This window comes from Sapajus apella, unplaced genomic scaffold (genome assembly GCF_009761245.1).
Source record: "Sapajus apella isolate SASKATOON/1434 unplaced genomic scaffold, GSC_monkey_1.0 scaffold2, whole genome shotgun sequence".
NCBI lineage: Eukaryota > Metazoa > Chordata > Mammalia > Primates > Cebidae > Sapajus > Sapajus apella.
Window position 1 is genome coordinate 82,543,459 of NW_022436942.1, and position 13,994 is coordinate 82,557,452.

At 55.0% G+C, this 13,994-nt stretch overlaps 1 protein-coding gene across 1 annotated transcript in view; it reads left to right on the plus strand.

Moving 5' to 3' along the window:
- Positions 1 to 876: 876 nt before the first annotated feature.
- RFLNA (refilin A) overlaps positions 877 to 13,994 on the plus strand; it is a 23,931-nt gene continuing 10,813 nt past the window's right edge. The window contains exon 1 of the mRNA XM_032243763.1: positions 877 to 1,432. Within this exon, the coding sequence (XP_032099654.1) occupies positions 1,226 to 1,432 (207 nt within the window). The 5' untranslated portion in view covers positions 877 to 1,225. The remainder of the gene's footprint in view (positions 1,433 to 13,994) is intronic.

The following is a 13,994-nucleotide window of genomic DNA, read 5'->3' on the forward strand; positions in this document are numbered from 1 at the left end:
GTGAGTGTATCCGTGCACACTTTCACCCCTCCTCCCCCTGCTCTCTTTGCCCTGTTAGCCTCTCCCACATTCCTGCTTTTCGAAGCAATCCGTAGACACCCGTAGCTGCCCCATTGCAGAATGGAAGGATGCATCCTCAGGAGAAGGGTGGGGCGTCTGTGTGGCTGGGCGCTGGAAATGAGCAGACCCCTCTCCAGGCATCTGATAAGAACACAGCAAGGACGGGAAACACGTGTTCGTTTCTCTTGGGAGGAAGGAAAAGAAGGGAAGGATGGGCAGGACCCTTGTCCATGAGCGAGGACCTGCCTGGAAAAAGTGCAGGAACAGCCAGATGCCTGGGGATTCCCGGAAGTGCTTCTCCTCGCCGCTGCCGCCCCCCACCCACAGGCTCCCCGCAATGCTTTCCACCCTCAAGGCCCAAACAGCCAGCCCCGGGTGTGCGGGGAACCGAGATGTCAGTACTGGGACAGTGGTGGCCCTCCTCCCCACCGATTGTAAGTTACAGAGAAAAAGAAAACTCTGAAATAAAGTTTCTTAAGCTGCCTTTTTTGGGACTTCAAATGAGATGGAGAAAACCTCTAGGAGCACCACGAAACAGGATGATGCTGACGGCTCGTGTTTCTTGGGATGACCTGGGGACCCCACGAGGCCCCTGGGCACGCGGGTGTGGCGCGTGTTCCGGGAGCGGGGGACACGCGCGCCTCGTGGGAGCGGGACCGGGGCGGCCGGGCTGGGCGCGCAGTGCCCGGGAGCGGGAGGGCCTCTGCGGAGGGGCCGGCCCGGGGCGGTTGCCCACCGCGCAGGCCGGGGCGGGGAGAGGAAGGGGGAGGAGGAGGCGCCTAGAAAAGGAGGCGCGGGCCGGGGAGGTGCGGAGAGGGCCGGGCGGCGACGTGCGCCTCGGGGCTGGGCCGGCCGGCGGGAGCGGAGCGCGGCGCGGAGGCGAGGCCGGGCCCGGAGGGCGGGCGGGCGCCGCGAAGGGCGGAGGGCGGAGGGCGGAGGGCGGCGGCGCGGGCAGGAGCGCGGCCCGTGGGGGCGAGCAGGCGGCAGGCCTGCGGGGATCGGGGGCGCTGGAGGTGGGGGGCGCCGGGCCCGATCGCCGCCTCTCGCGGTGCCCGCAGGTCCCCGGGCGCGCAGCCCTCGCCCCGCCGCCGCCTGCCCCGGGCCCCGGAGAGCGGTGGAGGAGCCCCCGGAGGAGCGGGGGGCCCGCGCCCCGCGCCCCCTAGACATGGTGGGCCACCTGCATCTGCAGGACATGGAGGACAGCCTGAAGGAGCCGGGCCGGGAGGGCTTGCTGGACAGCCCCGACTCCGGGCTGCCCCCCAGCCCCAGCCCCAGCCCGCCCTTCTACTCCCTGGCGCCCGGCATCCTCGACGCGCGCGCGGGGGGCAGCGGCGCCTCCTCGGAGCCCCCGGGACCCAGCGAGGCCAGAGCGGTAAGGAGACTCTCTTGCGCCCAAACGGGGGGCTGCGCGGCTGGGGGGTTCGAGGGCTGGGCCCCCAGACGCGCCACTGCAGAAGCAGGACGGGGCTCCTCTCCCTGCCCCGCAGCCGTGGAGGTGGCCAGTGACAGCCACGCTCCTCAGGTGGGGACCTGGGTGTGTAGGGGGAGGGGGTGGGCCTCCCTCCTGAGCGATTCTTCCTATTGTCAGTAATAACGGGGAGCTGACGGGGCGGGGTAAAGGGTCCGAAATTCCCAAAGAAGTTAGCTGCTGGCGAGGTGGGCTTGCACCCAGAGGCCCGGCACGTTGCAGACATCTGGACCCGGCCCCTCTGCGGCTACGAGTGCCCTGTTTACTGTCCCGGGGCTGCCAACGTGAAAGCCTTTTCTTTCTTTTTCTTTCTCTCTCTTTCTTCTTCTTTCTCTCTCTTTCTTCTTTCTTTCTTTTCTTTCTTTTTTTCTCTCTTTCTTTTTTCTTTCTTTCTTCTTTCCTCCTTTCTTTCCTCCTTCCTTTCTCTTTCTTTCTTTCTTCTCTTTTCTTTTCTTTTCTTTTCTTTTTTTTTTTTTTTTTTTATAACCAAACCCAGACAGGATCCCTTCCTTCCCGGGATGTTAAGGCATGTTGACGTGGAGCTGAGGCGGGCGGGGGAGGCTGGATCCCCGGGTCAGGAAACTCGAAAGTTTGTCTCCTGCCAGACTCAGCCCAGCTTGGGGGTGGACTCCGGTGGGGACCCAGCTGGAGACTGGACACCACCCTGGCAGGCAGGGAAGCCATGCGGGCAGAGCGGGCACCTCTGCAGTTTGAGGAAATGACAAGTTGAAATGAGTGGAGGTAGCCACAGTCCTAGTGCCATTTCCCCAGCCCTGCCCGCTCTCTGGCTGTGCCCTGCCCACTTTAACAGCTTGTCTGCTGGGGCGTGTGTGCTGGCTCCGCTCCACTTTCCTAGGGCCCTGGGATGCCTGCCTGGCACTCACAGGGCAAAAAAGGCCTCCCCCCAGCACAAAATCCTCCTCCCCACAGGAGAAAGGAGCAGTCCCGCCACCGCAAACCTCATGACTTGACCTTCATTCCTGCCTTGCTTGTTTCTTAGCCTAGTGGGTCCCTAACTTGGCTGCCCATTGGAATCACTTGGAGAATCTTTAAACTATACCCACACTCACCCCCCGGATGGTCTCACTGAATTGATAGGGGGTGCAGCTCGCCATCAGGAGTTTTCAGTCTCCCGGGGTTATTGTCACGTTCAGCCGAGTCTGGGAGTCGCTATCTTAGAGCAAATCTTGCAGCGAACTTGAACTTTGGTCTCTTTAAGGGAGCCTGGCGTGTGGAAGGGGCAGTGAGGACTTCCAGGAGTTGCTAGAGGTGACCAAGGCTGTTTGTGGCGAACCTGATCTTGCTGTCTAAACGGGGCCAGCTTCCCTGCCAGAGCGCCTGGGACTTGGCACTGTCGTGTATTTGGGCTGCACACGTTGGGACCGAATCCCCGTGGTGCCTTGCAGAGTGGGGCTTGGAGAAAAAGGATGGGGAACCCGCCTTCTCTTCGGTGCCTTCCGTGACCCAGAAGCCTCCTTGGAGTGTTTTCTGGAAGCGTTCTCTGCCATGCAGGCCAGCCCGTGGCTGCCGCAAGAATCGCATGGCTGGCTTACTTGTCTTGGCTGTTCTACTCGACTTTATTTTTTCTCCTTCCTGCTCACTAGATGCCAGGTATGGAACTGTGCTGCCCTGATCTTTTAATTTGGCTTAAAAGCAAAGCCTGGGGCTGCTTCCTCATGGGTAATGATACCTGGCATTTGGAGAGTTTGTACCGCGTGCCAGGACAACTGTCTTAAGCTCTTTATTTACATCGATTCATTTAATTTTCACAATATTCCCATGAAGGCTACACTCGAATTAGCCCTGTTTTCCGGAGGGGGAAGCCAGGGCACAGAGGAGGTTAGCTACCTGCCCGAAGTTGCCCAGCCAGGAAGTGGCTGTGCTGGGCTAGAACCCAGGGAGTGTGGCTGAGAGCCTGCCCTTCAACCTCCTGCTGTCCCCCATTTCACTGTGCAGCTCATTAACTACCTGTGATTTTTTTTTTTTTTTCAAACAAAACTCTTGTGTGCCTGCCAGGTTTGGAGGGCTGCTTTTACTGAAAAAGAATGTATTGCCTGGTGCCACCTCTTCTCAGCTTTGGGGCTTGTTGCTGTGGCCATGCCCACCCACCCATTGCCCACCCTACACGGCCCCACCTCCACATTAACTCCTGCTAAACTTTGCTGAGTGGTGTTTAACCGCCCTGTGTTCACGGATAACTCAGGGAGAGCACTTTCTAGGTGCAGATGTGGGCAAAATATCAGCTCCCCATACTGTCTCCTGCGCCTCATGGCTGATGCTTTCCAGCGCCTGAGGAATAGGCTGGGGTGGGTGGTGCCGGGTTTCCATAGGGGCCTGGAGTTCAGACTGCGTTTTGCAGGGTGGATGCCTTTGTTCCGATATCCAGTGACAGACGCCACCTTTCTGATCAAAGTTGGTGGCATATCCTTCAGCTGCTGGAGGGGACTGCAGTCCTGGCCCCAAATCTGAGCCACTGAGGTCCTCACCACCTGTCACCTGCTTTAGGAGGCTGGACGGATGTGCATTAAAGAGTAAGCTGGACTTGCCTCCTGGACGCCCCCACTCAGGCAGTGGGAATGTTCTCTGTCACTCCCAAGCCAAACCACCTTGCAGCTGATCTGGGCAGCTGCTGTCTGCAAGATCACCCCCCAAGATATCAAAGGCCTTGGGGACCAGGCTGGATATGAATAACCCCCTCCCCAGTCACCGTGGGCTTTTCATGCTTACTCTTGGAGCAAAGGTGGGAGCATTCCCTAGCACTCCCAAACCAAAGGGAGAGCCGAGAATCAGGCATTGGGTCCCCTGGCACTTACTGACACCTACTGTGTGCCTCGCTCTGTTTGGGTACATGGAGGACACAGCAGTGAGCAAGACACGGAAGGGCCCTGCCCTCATGGACTGGCATCCTCGTGGTGGAGACACAGCCACCAGCTGAAGTATGTGTGGCGGCCCCAAGTGGACGCAGAAGTGCCCTTAAGGCCAGAGCTGGTTGAGCGGGGAGCTTTAGGCAGGTGGACAGAGAGGTGACGGTTAATAGAAACCTCCACACACTCAGGGAGTGAACTTTACAGTGCTAGGGCTGAGGTGTGCTCAGCCCGAGAGAATGGCACGTGCAAAGGTCCTGAGGAAGGAGCAAGCCAGGCGTGGCCTGTCCAGGTGATAGGTGCACCAAAATCTCAGAAATCACCGCTAAAGAACTTATGCGTGTAACCAAATGCCTCAAGGAGCCACAGAGAGGCAGCAGGGGCCACCGGAGGGGCAGGGAGCGTTGAGGACTGGGAGAGGCCAGGTCAGTGACTTCTAGGCAAAGCTAAGGCCAAAACTTAAAATTCCATTTGGTCTTTTAAAAAGTACTGTGGCCAGGTGCGATGGCTCATGTCTGTAATCCGAGAACTTTGGGAGGCCGAGGTGGGTGGATTACGAGGTCAAGAGTTCAAGATCGGCCTGGCCAAGATGGTGAAACCCCATCTCTACTAAAAATACAAAAATTAGCCGGGAGTGGTGGCGGGTGCCTGTAATCCCAGCTACTTGGGAGGCCGAGGCAAGAGAATTGTTTGAACCTGGGAGGTGGAAGTTGCAGTGAGCCAAGATTGTGCCACTGCACTCCAGCCTGGGGTGACAGAGTGAGACACTGTCTCAAAAAAAAAAAAAACAAAAAAACTTGTGACTGTTTTATTTTTATTTTGAAAAAGGCATCATGAACTTCCGCACTCCCCAAATCAGAACTCAAACGAGAGGCGTGACTGAGACGGGTGCCGTCTGGGTCTCCGAACGCGGCTTTGTCATTAGCATCGGATGTGTCCCGCCTGCCGTGTGGCCCAGGACAGCGGAGCCTGCCCTCTGGACCTGGTGTCCGGGGGGGATTGTCTGTCAGCTGCATTCAGCCCACAAATTTTAAAAAAATCTATTTATTTATTTATTTTTTCTAGAAAGGAAGAAAAAGAAAGACAAAAAGAAAGAAAGAGAGAAAGAAAAAAAGAATGAAAAAGAGAAAAAAGAAAGAGAAAGAGAAAGGGGGAGAGAGAAAAGGGGTCTTGCTCTATTGCCCAGGCTGGAATGCAATCTAAAAATAGGTATTAAACACCTCTTTTATGCCGATAATCGGGCTTAACAGTGGAGACAGGAAGGAATAAGGGAAGAAAATAACACAGCCAACCAGTATTTCATTTAAATCTGTGAAATGCTATGCAAATGCTGAAGAGTGATTTATTTCCAATTATGTGGTCACTTTCAAAATAGGTGTAATATGATACTGAAAAAAAAAGTATGTTCTGTGGACCTGGGGTGAAGAATTCTATAAATATTCACTGAGTTTACTTGTTCCAGGTCTGAGTTCAAATCATAGATGTCCCTGCTAATTTTCTATCTCGTTGATCCGTCGAATATTAACAATGTGGTGTCAAAGTCTCCCGCTATTATTGTGCGGGAGTCCAAGTCTCTTTATAAGTCATTAAGAACTTGCCTTATGTATCTGGGTGCTCCTATATTGGGTGCGTATATATTGATGATCATTGACTCCTGTTGTTGCATTGATCCTTTTGCCATTACGTAATGTCCTTCCTTGTTTCTTTTAGTCTTTGTTACTATTAAAGTCCATTTTGTCAGAGACGAAAATTACAACTCCTGTTCTCTTTTTTTTTTTTTTTTTTTGCTTTCCATTTGATTGGCAAGTCTTCCACCAACCCTTTGTTTTGAGTCTTTTTGTGTCCTTGCTTATGAGATGGATCCGGATACAGAGAACTGATGGGTTTTGACTTTTTATTCAATTTGCCTGTGTTTTTGATTGGGGCATTTAATCCATTTAAATTTAGGATTAATATTGATATTTGTGAGTTTAATATTGTCATTTAATGCTAGCTGACTATTTTGCCCATTAGTTGATATAGATTCTTCATTATGGAGGTACTCTTTACCTTTTGGTAAGTTTTTGGGATGACTGATACTGGTTGTTCCTTTCTGTGTATAGTGCTTCTTTCAGAAGCTCTTGTAAAGCAGGCCTGGTGGTGATGAAATCTGAGTGCTTGCTTGTTCGTGAAAAATTTTATTTTTCCTTCATTTATGAAGCTTAATTTGGCTGGATATGAGATTCTGGGTTGAAAGTTCTTTTCTTTGAGGATATTGAATATTGGCCCCCACTCTCTTCTAGCTTGTAGGGTTTCTGCTGAGAGATCTGCTGTGAGTCTGATAGGCTTCCCTTTATGGGTAACCTGACCTTTTTCTCTGGCTGCCCTTAGAATTTTCTCCTTCATTTCAACCCTGGTGAATCTAGCGATTATGTGTCTTGGAGTTGTTCTACTTGAGGAATATCTTTGTGGTGTTCTCTGAATTACTTGGAGTTGAGTATTGTCCTGCTTTACTAGGTTAGGAAAGTTTTCCTGAGTAATATCCTGAAGAATATTTTCCAACTTGGATTCATTCTCTTCATGACATTCAGGTACACCTATCAGTCGTAAATTAGGTCTTTTCACATAGTCCCATATTTCTTGGAGACTTTGCTCATTCCTTTTTACTCTTTCTTCTCTAATCTTGTCTTCTCGTTTCATTTCATTAAGTTGGTCTTCGACCTCTGATATCCTTTCTTCTGCTTGATCAATTCGACTGTTAAAACCTGTGCATCCTTCGCAAAGTTCTCGTATTGTATTCTTCAGTTCCATTAATTCACTTATATTCCTCTCTAGATTGTCCATTCTTGTTAGGATTTCGTCAAACCTTTTTTCAAGGTTCTTAGTTTCTTTACATTGGGCTAGAACATGTTCTTTTAACTCACAGAAGTTTCTTATTATCCACCTTCTGAAGCCTAAATCTGTTATTGGAACGCACTCGTTCTCCATCAGGCCTTGTTCCCTTGTTGATGAGGAACTGTGATCCCCTGTAGAAGGAGAGGCATTCTGATTCTGGGTATTCTCAACCTTTTTACGCTGGTTTCTTCCCATCATTGTAAATCTATCCACCTGTCGTCTTTGTAATTACCGACTTTCAAATTAGGTCTCTGAGTGGACATCCAACTCGTTGATTCCCAGTGCCAGAATCTGAGCAACCCACTGCGCTGGCCAAAACAGCGGCGTTAAGATTCGTGGTGCGTTTCTGCCCGGGAATCTCCGGTCTGGCTTCCTTCTTGAGTCCCTTTTTCAATCAGCTGAATAGGTGACTCTGCCTTCCCAGAGCTCCAAACGTTGGCCAAAAGGGGACCCAGTCCCGTTTACTCTGCACCGAGAACTGTCGTGCCAGCCACAAGAGTCACGCTGGCGACCCATGGGGCTCCTCTGCTGGGAATGTCCTGGTCTGTGAGCAACAAAAATTTGTCTGAAAGTGTGGCGTCCTCTCGTTCTCTGCACTTTCACTGGGAGCTACAATCCCGAGCTGCTAGTGATCAGCCACCTTGGATCTCTCTCTCAATTTATTTTTTAATGTTTGACTGCCATAGGTTTTGAGCAAACAGGCAGTGTTTGGTTACATGAGTGGTGATTTGTGAGATTTTGGTGCACCTGTCACCCGAGCAATGCACACTGAACCCAACGTGTAGTCTTTTATCCTTCAACTCCTCCCACTCTTTCCCTGAGTCCCCAAAGTCCACCGTGTCGTTCTTATGCCTTTGCATCCTCGGAGCTTAGCTCCCCTCTATGAGTGAGGACGCAGGATGTGTGGTTTTCCACCCCTGAGTTACTTAGAATAACGGTCTCCAGCTCCATCGGGTCGCTGCGAATGCCGTTATTTCATTCCTTTTTGTGGCTAAATAGTATTCCATGGTGTATATAGACCACAATTTTCTTATCCACTTGTTGACTGACGGCCATTTGTCAGCCGCAGCTGTTGAAAGCTGGGCGGGTGAGGGACACAGCGGAGCAGGACGGATGCTGCCTCTGCTGCCTTTGCGCTCCCAGGGCCTGGACCGTCACTGCAGATTGAACAAACACCCATTGCCCTTCTTCTCCTCCCTGCCCTGCCCTGCCCTGCTATGGGCATTTAGGGGTTGGCATCGTGGAGGAGTGAGGATGGCTTTGGGACAGACCAGTCTCCCTAAGTTACTATGGGCAGTTTGGAGACATAGCCCTGTTCCATCTTACTGCCCTCAGAGAGACGGAAAGTGGCATTCGGGGTCTTATGTTGTATTCTCTAGGGTGCAAGTTCAAGGGAATAGCCCCCCTGTAGCAGGCAAAGGACTCAGCCCGTTATGGGGCAATGGCAGGAGGTGACAGCCGAGCTGTTGGTGCCTCTCAGATGCAGAGATGCGGCCGCTGTCCCTGGGCTGCACCCACAGCTGGTGGCCTGGGCTCTGTCACCTTCAGGCCTCCCTCCATCCATCCAATCTCTCCCTGTTTAGGCAGTGGGTGGATTTCTGAATAGCGCGCGTGAGAGCTTCCCTAGGGAAGACATGCTGGATCCCTGGACCCAGATTCCAAGAGAAGCCCAGCTTTCAGCTCCCTGGGGGTGCCCAGCTCTTTTGAGACTGCCTGTGGTCTCAGCTGTCCCTTTGGACCTTGGCTGGGACCCTTGGGACTCTTGAATTTTCTCATTTCTGCTTCTGGTCTGTGATGATGAAACTGAGTATGAGAGAGGAAAGGGGGCGAGGGAGGTAGTGCTGGGGTCGGGAGAAATGGAGGGATGGACAGAAGATGGATGGATGGATGGACAAATAGGATGGATGGATGGACAGAAGGGTGGATGGATGGAAGGGTAGATGGATGGATGGATGGACAGAAGGGTGGATGGATGGAAGGGTAGATGGATGGATGGATGGACAGAAGGGTGGATGGATGGATGGATGGACAGAAAGATGGATGGATGGATGGACAAATAGGATGGATGGATGGACAGAAGGGTGGATGGATGGAAGGGTAGATGGATGGATGGATGGACAGATGGATGGATGGACAGAAGGGTAGATGGATGGATGGATGGACAGAAGATGGATGGATGGATGGACAAATAGGATTGATGGATGGACAGAAGGGTGGATGGATGGAAGGGTAGATGGATGGATGGATGGACAGAAGATGGATGGATGGATGAATGGATGAATAGATGGATGGAAGGATGAATGGATGAACAGATGGCTGAACAGATGGACTTAGGAAAACAGGGATCAGCCCCCCCATACCGGCAGGCTCACAGGCGTGTTCCTGTAAAGGTGTCTGAGCAAGCTAAGGTGGAAGACAGCCAGGTGTGTCCAGACAAGATGGGAGGGAGGAGCCTGTTTGCAGAAAGGGAGGCTGTGGGTGGCGGGGAGGGAAAGCCGGAAGCTCTGGCGCCTCCTTCCAGCCGCCTCTGCTCTACCCCCAGTGGACTGGCCTCCAGCAGAAATTCAGCAAAGTATCTGACAGCCCTGGTCTCAGGGGCTCAGCCACTTGACTGGGAAACTCAGCTGTGTCTGTAGCTTTAGTGTGAAAAGAAGACAAATAGGCCCACGGCCTTACAGGTGCTCTGGAAACAAGGGAGCCACCAGCATGGGGAAAATGCCACCACACAGAGCAGGGGCAGCTTTCCTGGGGACAGGTGGGTCTATCCTGTCTGCCCTCCAGTGCTCGGCCTCCCTGTGGGGGATGGTACATGGGCTGCAGACAGCTCCTGATGTGCCTTCTGTATCTTAGGACGCACAGAAATCCAGAGGGGTATTTGTCCACCTTGCAGCTGATCTGGCCTTTGTAAGGGCAGGGTCTGGGCTCTCCGTTCTTGTGAACAGAGAGGGCGTCCCCATCTGGGAGGCCACCTGGCCATTGTGAGCGGTATCTTTGGGAAAGGCCAGTGTTCTGAGTGTCTGGGGGAAGGGAGAGACCCTGCCCCAAGCCCTGCAGCCTGCGCAAGGGGATTCTTGTGCCCTTGGTTGGAGGCCCCGACTGTTATTGACTGGCAGAACTGTGGGTCCCTGCATTCGCTTCCCAGAGCTGCCGTCAAAGTGCCACAGACTGGGTGGCTTAACACAGAAGAAATTCATCTTCTCACAGTTCCAGAGGCCAGGAAGTCTGAAATCACGCTGCCAGCAGGGGCATGCTCCTCTGGAGGCTCTGGGTGGGGGGAGGGGTCTGTCCTCCTGCCTCTTCTAGCTGCTGGCCGCACCCCTCCTGTCTCTGCCTGGCTTTATGTGGCCTTCTTGTCTCTGTGTGCGTCCCTATGTCCAGATTACCTCTTCTTATAGGACACCAGCCCTTGGATCAGGGTGACCCTGACCGAGTCTGACTCATCTTAACTTGATCACATGTGCAGACATCCTCTTTCCAAGTAAGGTCATAGTTGCAGGTACCTAGGACTTGAACTTATCTTTGAGGGGGACACAAGGCAGGCCATACCCGTCTTGCTGACAGGTGCAGCTGGCCCGCGCATCTCGGGAGGGAGCCCAGCAGGAGCACTGCCTCCAAGCGGCGATGTTCGCGTTTGCTCACCGTTTCTCTGCTTGGGGTGTCAGATCCTGGGCTCTTGATGGTTCATGGCTCTCCAGGACGCAGCCTCCACTTGGGGTCTCCTGGGATCCCCTCAAACAGACTGTGTCCTTTCCACAACCACATTCAGGTGCCCCAAGGTGCCACATTGGGGGAGATCAAGAAAGACCCACCCCTGCCCCAGGATTTGTCAGGAGCCAAGGTTGTCACCAGAAGGTTGGGGATTCTTGGTGCTTGAATGCGCCCTCCTTGGTTCGTCTTCCTCGTGGGTGATGGTCAAGATTAGCCTTAGCCCAGCCCGTGCGCTTTGGTCTCCGATCACCAGTTACATCCCAATCAAGTTCTGATAGCAGCAGAGGGAGGTCAGGGGCCAAGGTCAGGGGTAGCTGTTGCAAGGCTCCATGTGACTTGGGTAAGGACGCCTCCTGCGGCCCGTGTGGGGCTTCCTGGCTGTCCTGCTGTCTCCAGGAGCAGCAACGGGGGGCTCTGGGTACCTCCTCCTGCTTCCTACTCCTGCACTGATGGGCCGCTGGTTGGCTTCTGTGTGAAAGCTCATGGTACACTGAACTGGGCCGTAGGATCTGTGGGTGGCCCTGTGTCACCCAGGCTGTGCCTCCCTGTGAGTCCCTGCCCAGCCAGGCCCGAATCCCAGGTCTGGCAGGCCGTCACCGTGAGGCACTGAGCTCTCAACAGCAGAGCAGTTATGTTTCTTCGCCGGACCGAGGGCAATGGCCTGCGAGGTAGCCAGGAAGGGCAGGGAGCCGGGAAGAGCCCTGCAGAGCCCTGTGTACTTTGACTTCCAGCCGCCAAGTATTCATCCCCGCCCCAGCGGCTCCCGGGGAAGGGTCCTGGGCAAGGCAGGTGGGACCTGGTGGGCACAGGGGTCCTCGGGACCCAGCACCCTCCGGGGCCTGTCCTGCCCTCCTACACCTGTGCTGCTTCCCAGGAGCCTGGAAGTCAGCCTAGCCTCCCCAGGCTGTAACAGGCTTGCCCTGGACCCTGGAGGAGCCGGGAACCCAGGCCTGGGCCAGCTCTGTCGTCCCTCCCAGGGGGCAGGGAAGGATGGCATCTGGGCAACGGACCGGCCGGGGTGGGGTGGGATCCAGCCTGTCTCGGGGCTTCCGGTGCTTATGGTGGCCATGTGGCCAGGGCGGGTGAGCAGTGACAGGTCTCCGTGTGCGTGTGCCGGATCTCCCCAGCCCTCCCCTGCCCGGACAGCCCCCGTGGGACAGTGACCCAGGCTTTGGGAGTATCTCGGTCCCACATGGCTGAGAGCTGCACCTCCAGGGCTGCAGGCCACCTTCTTGGCCGTGAGAGGCACTTCCCTTGTCCATCCGCACGCTGGCTGGAGTCCTCGGGGTGCCATGACCATTTGCATGTTCAAATCAGAATGACGAAGCTCCGAGCTTAGGGATGAACTGGTGGCTGCCACTGTCTTCCCGTGGTGTCTAGGCCTGCAGCCCTGAGGGAGTGTCCGGGCCTTGGTGGGGACTTCCCGAGCCACCTCGGCACCCAGCCCCGCTGGACGCCGGCCTGCGTCTGGTATCTCCTGCGCAGCCCTTCCAGCTTGGGTGGATTTTAGGTGTTTTTTTCAGCGGGGACCTTTGGCAAATGGTGCCTAGAGCTCCAGCTTCCTGGGCCTTCCTGCTCCTTGTCTGCTGCCTGGCAGCCAGGCGGGGACCCGGCGGAACGGGGCTGGCTTCGCCGGCACCCATGCTCCGGGTGTGGCGGTATCCTGAGGGTTTGGTGGTGTCTTCGTTCTGGGTGGACCCAAGACGGATGCTGGAGCGGGACCCTGTCACAGCACAAAGGCTTTGCCTCTGAAATCAGCGCTCCCTGCTCGAGGGGGAGGATTTTGCCTTTCCCGGCAGCGTCGGGGTGGACAATGCCAGCGGCAGGCTGCCTGTCTCTCCCTCCAGCCCTTCCACGTGTCTGGACAGAAGGAACGCCTCCCAAAACCTTAGCGTCTGTGTCCATGTCCCCTTCCACACCGGTGTCCGCCTCTCTCCTCTCCTGTGGCTGCACGTCACCCCCTCTGTGGGAGAAGGGCTCTGGGGGTTTCTGGACCTCATGGCACTCCTGCCAGGTCCAGCACACAGTAGGTGCTCAACAAACAAACACCTGCCTACACTTGGGAAAATGCAGGGCCGCAGATAACATCTTCTGGGGAGACAAATGATTTCTAGAAACACAGGGTCACGTGGGGTCATGCGGCGGGGTCAGTGCTGCTGACAGTGAGCTATGGGACATGATGACCGGCCTGCCTTGCCACGGCTTGTTTTCTGAAGTGAGCATCCTGAGATGATGCTTGCTTCTGAAAGGAAGGAGAAGCGTTGTTTTAGGTTCAAAGGGTGTGAGCTGTCCCTCTGTCCTGGGCGGCGCCTCCACCCTGACCTTCATGGGAAAGGAGGACCCCTCTCCTGCGGGCCCACGGGCACCCAGTGCCACCCCCGGGCTGGGCGCTGTTCCCCGTGGCCGCCGGCTCTGACTCAGCTGCACCGAAGCCTGGGGGGCGGGTCCTGTCGCCCCACTTCAGAGATGCGGAGGCGGTGGTGGCCCAGAGCAGGAAGTCACTGACCCGAGTCACACAGCTTAGTCGCCTGTTGCAGCTGCTGCAGCCAATTGCCAAACACAGTGGCTTCAGACTGCACGAAATTGTTACCATCTCCAGCTCCGGAGGCCAGGAGTCCCAGAATCAAAGCGCCGGCAGGGCTGGTCCCTTCTGGAGGCTCAGAGAGAGTCCGTTCCCCCGCCTGTTGGAGTCTGTTCCCGTGCCTGTTGGAGTCCGTTCCTGTGCCTGTTAGAAAGAGTCCGTTTCTGCGCCTGTTAGAATCCGTTCCTGGGCCTGTTAGAGTCCGTTCCCGCGCCTGTTGGAGTCCGTTCCTGGGCCTGTTAGAGTCCGTTCCTGCGCCTGTTAGAGTCCGTTCCTGCGCCTGTTAGAGTCCGTTCCTGGGCCTGTTAGAGTCCGTTCCTGCGCCTGTTGGAGTCCGTTTCTGCGCCTGTTAGAGTCCGTTCCTGGGCCTGTTAGAGTCCGTTCCTGCGCCTGTTAGAGTCCGTTCCTGCGCCTGTTAGAGTCCGTTCCTGCGCCTGTT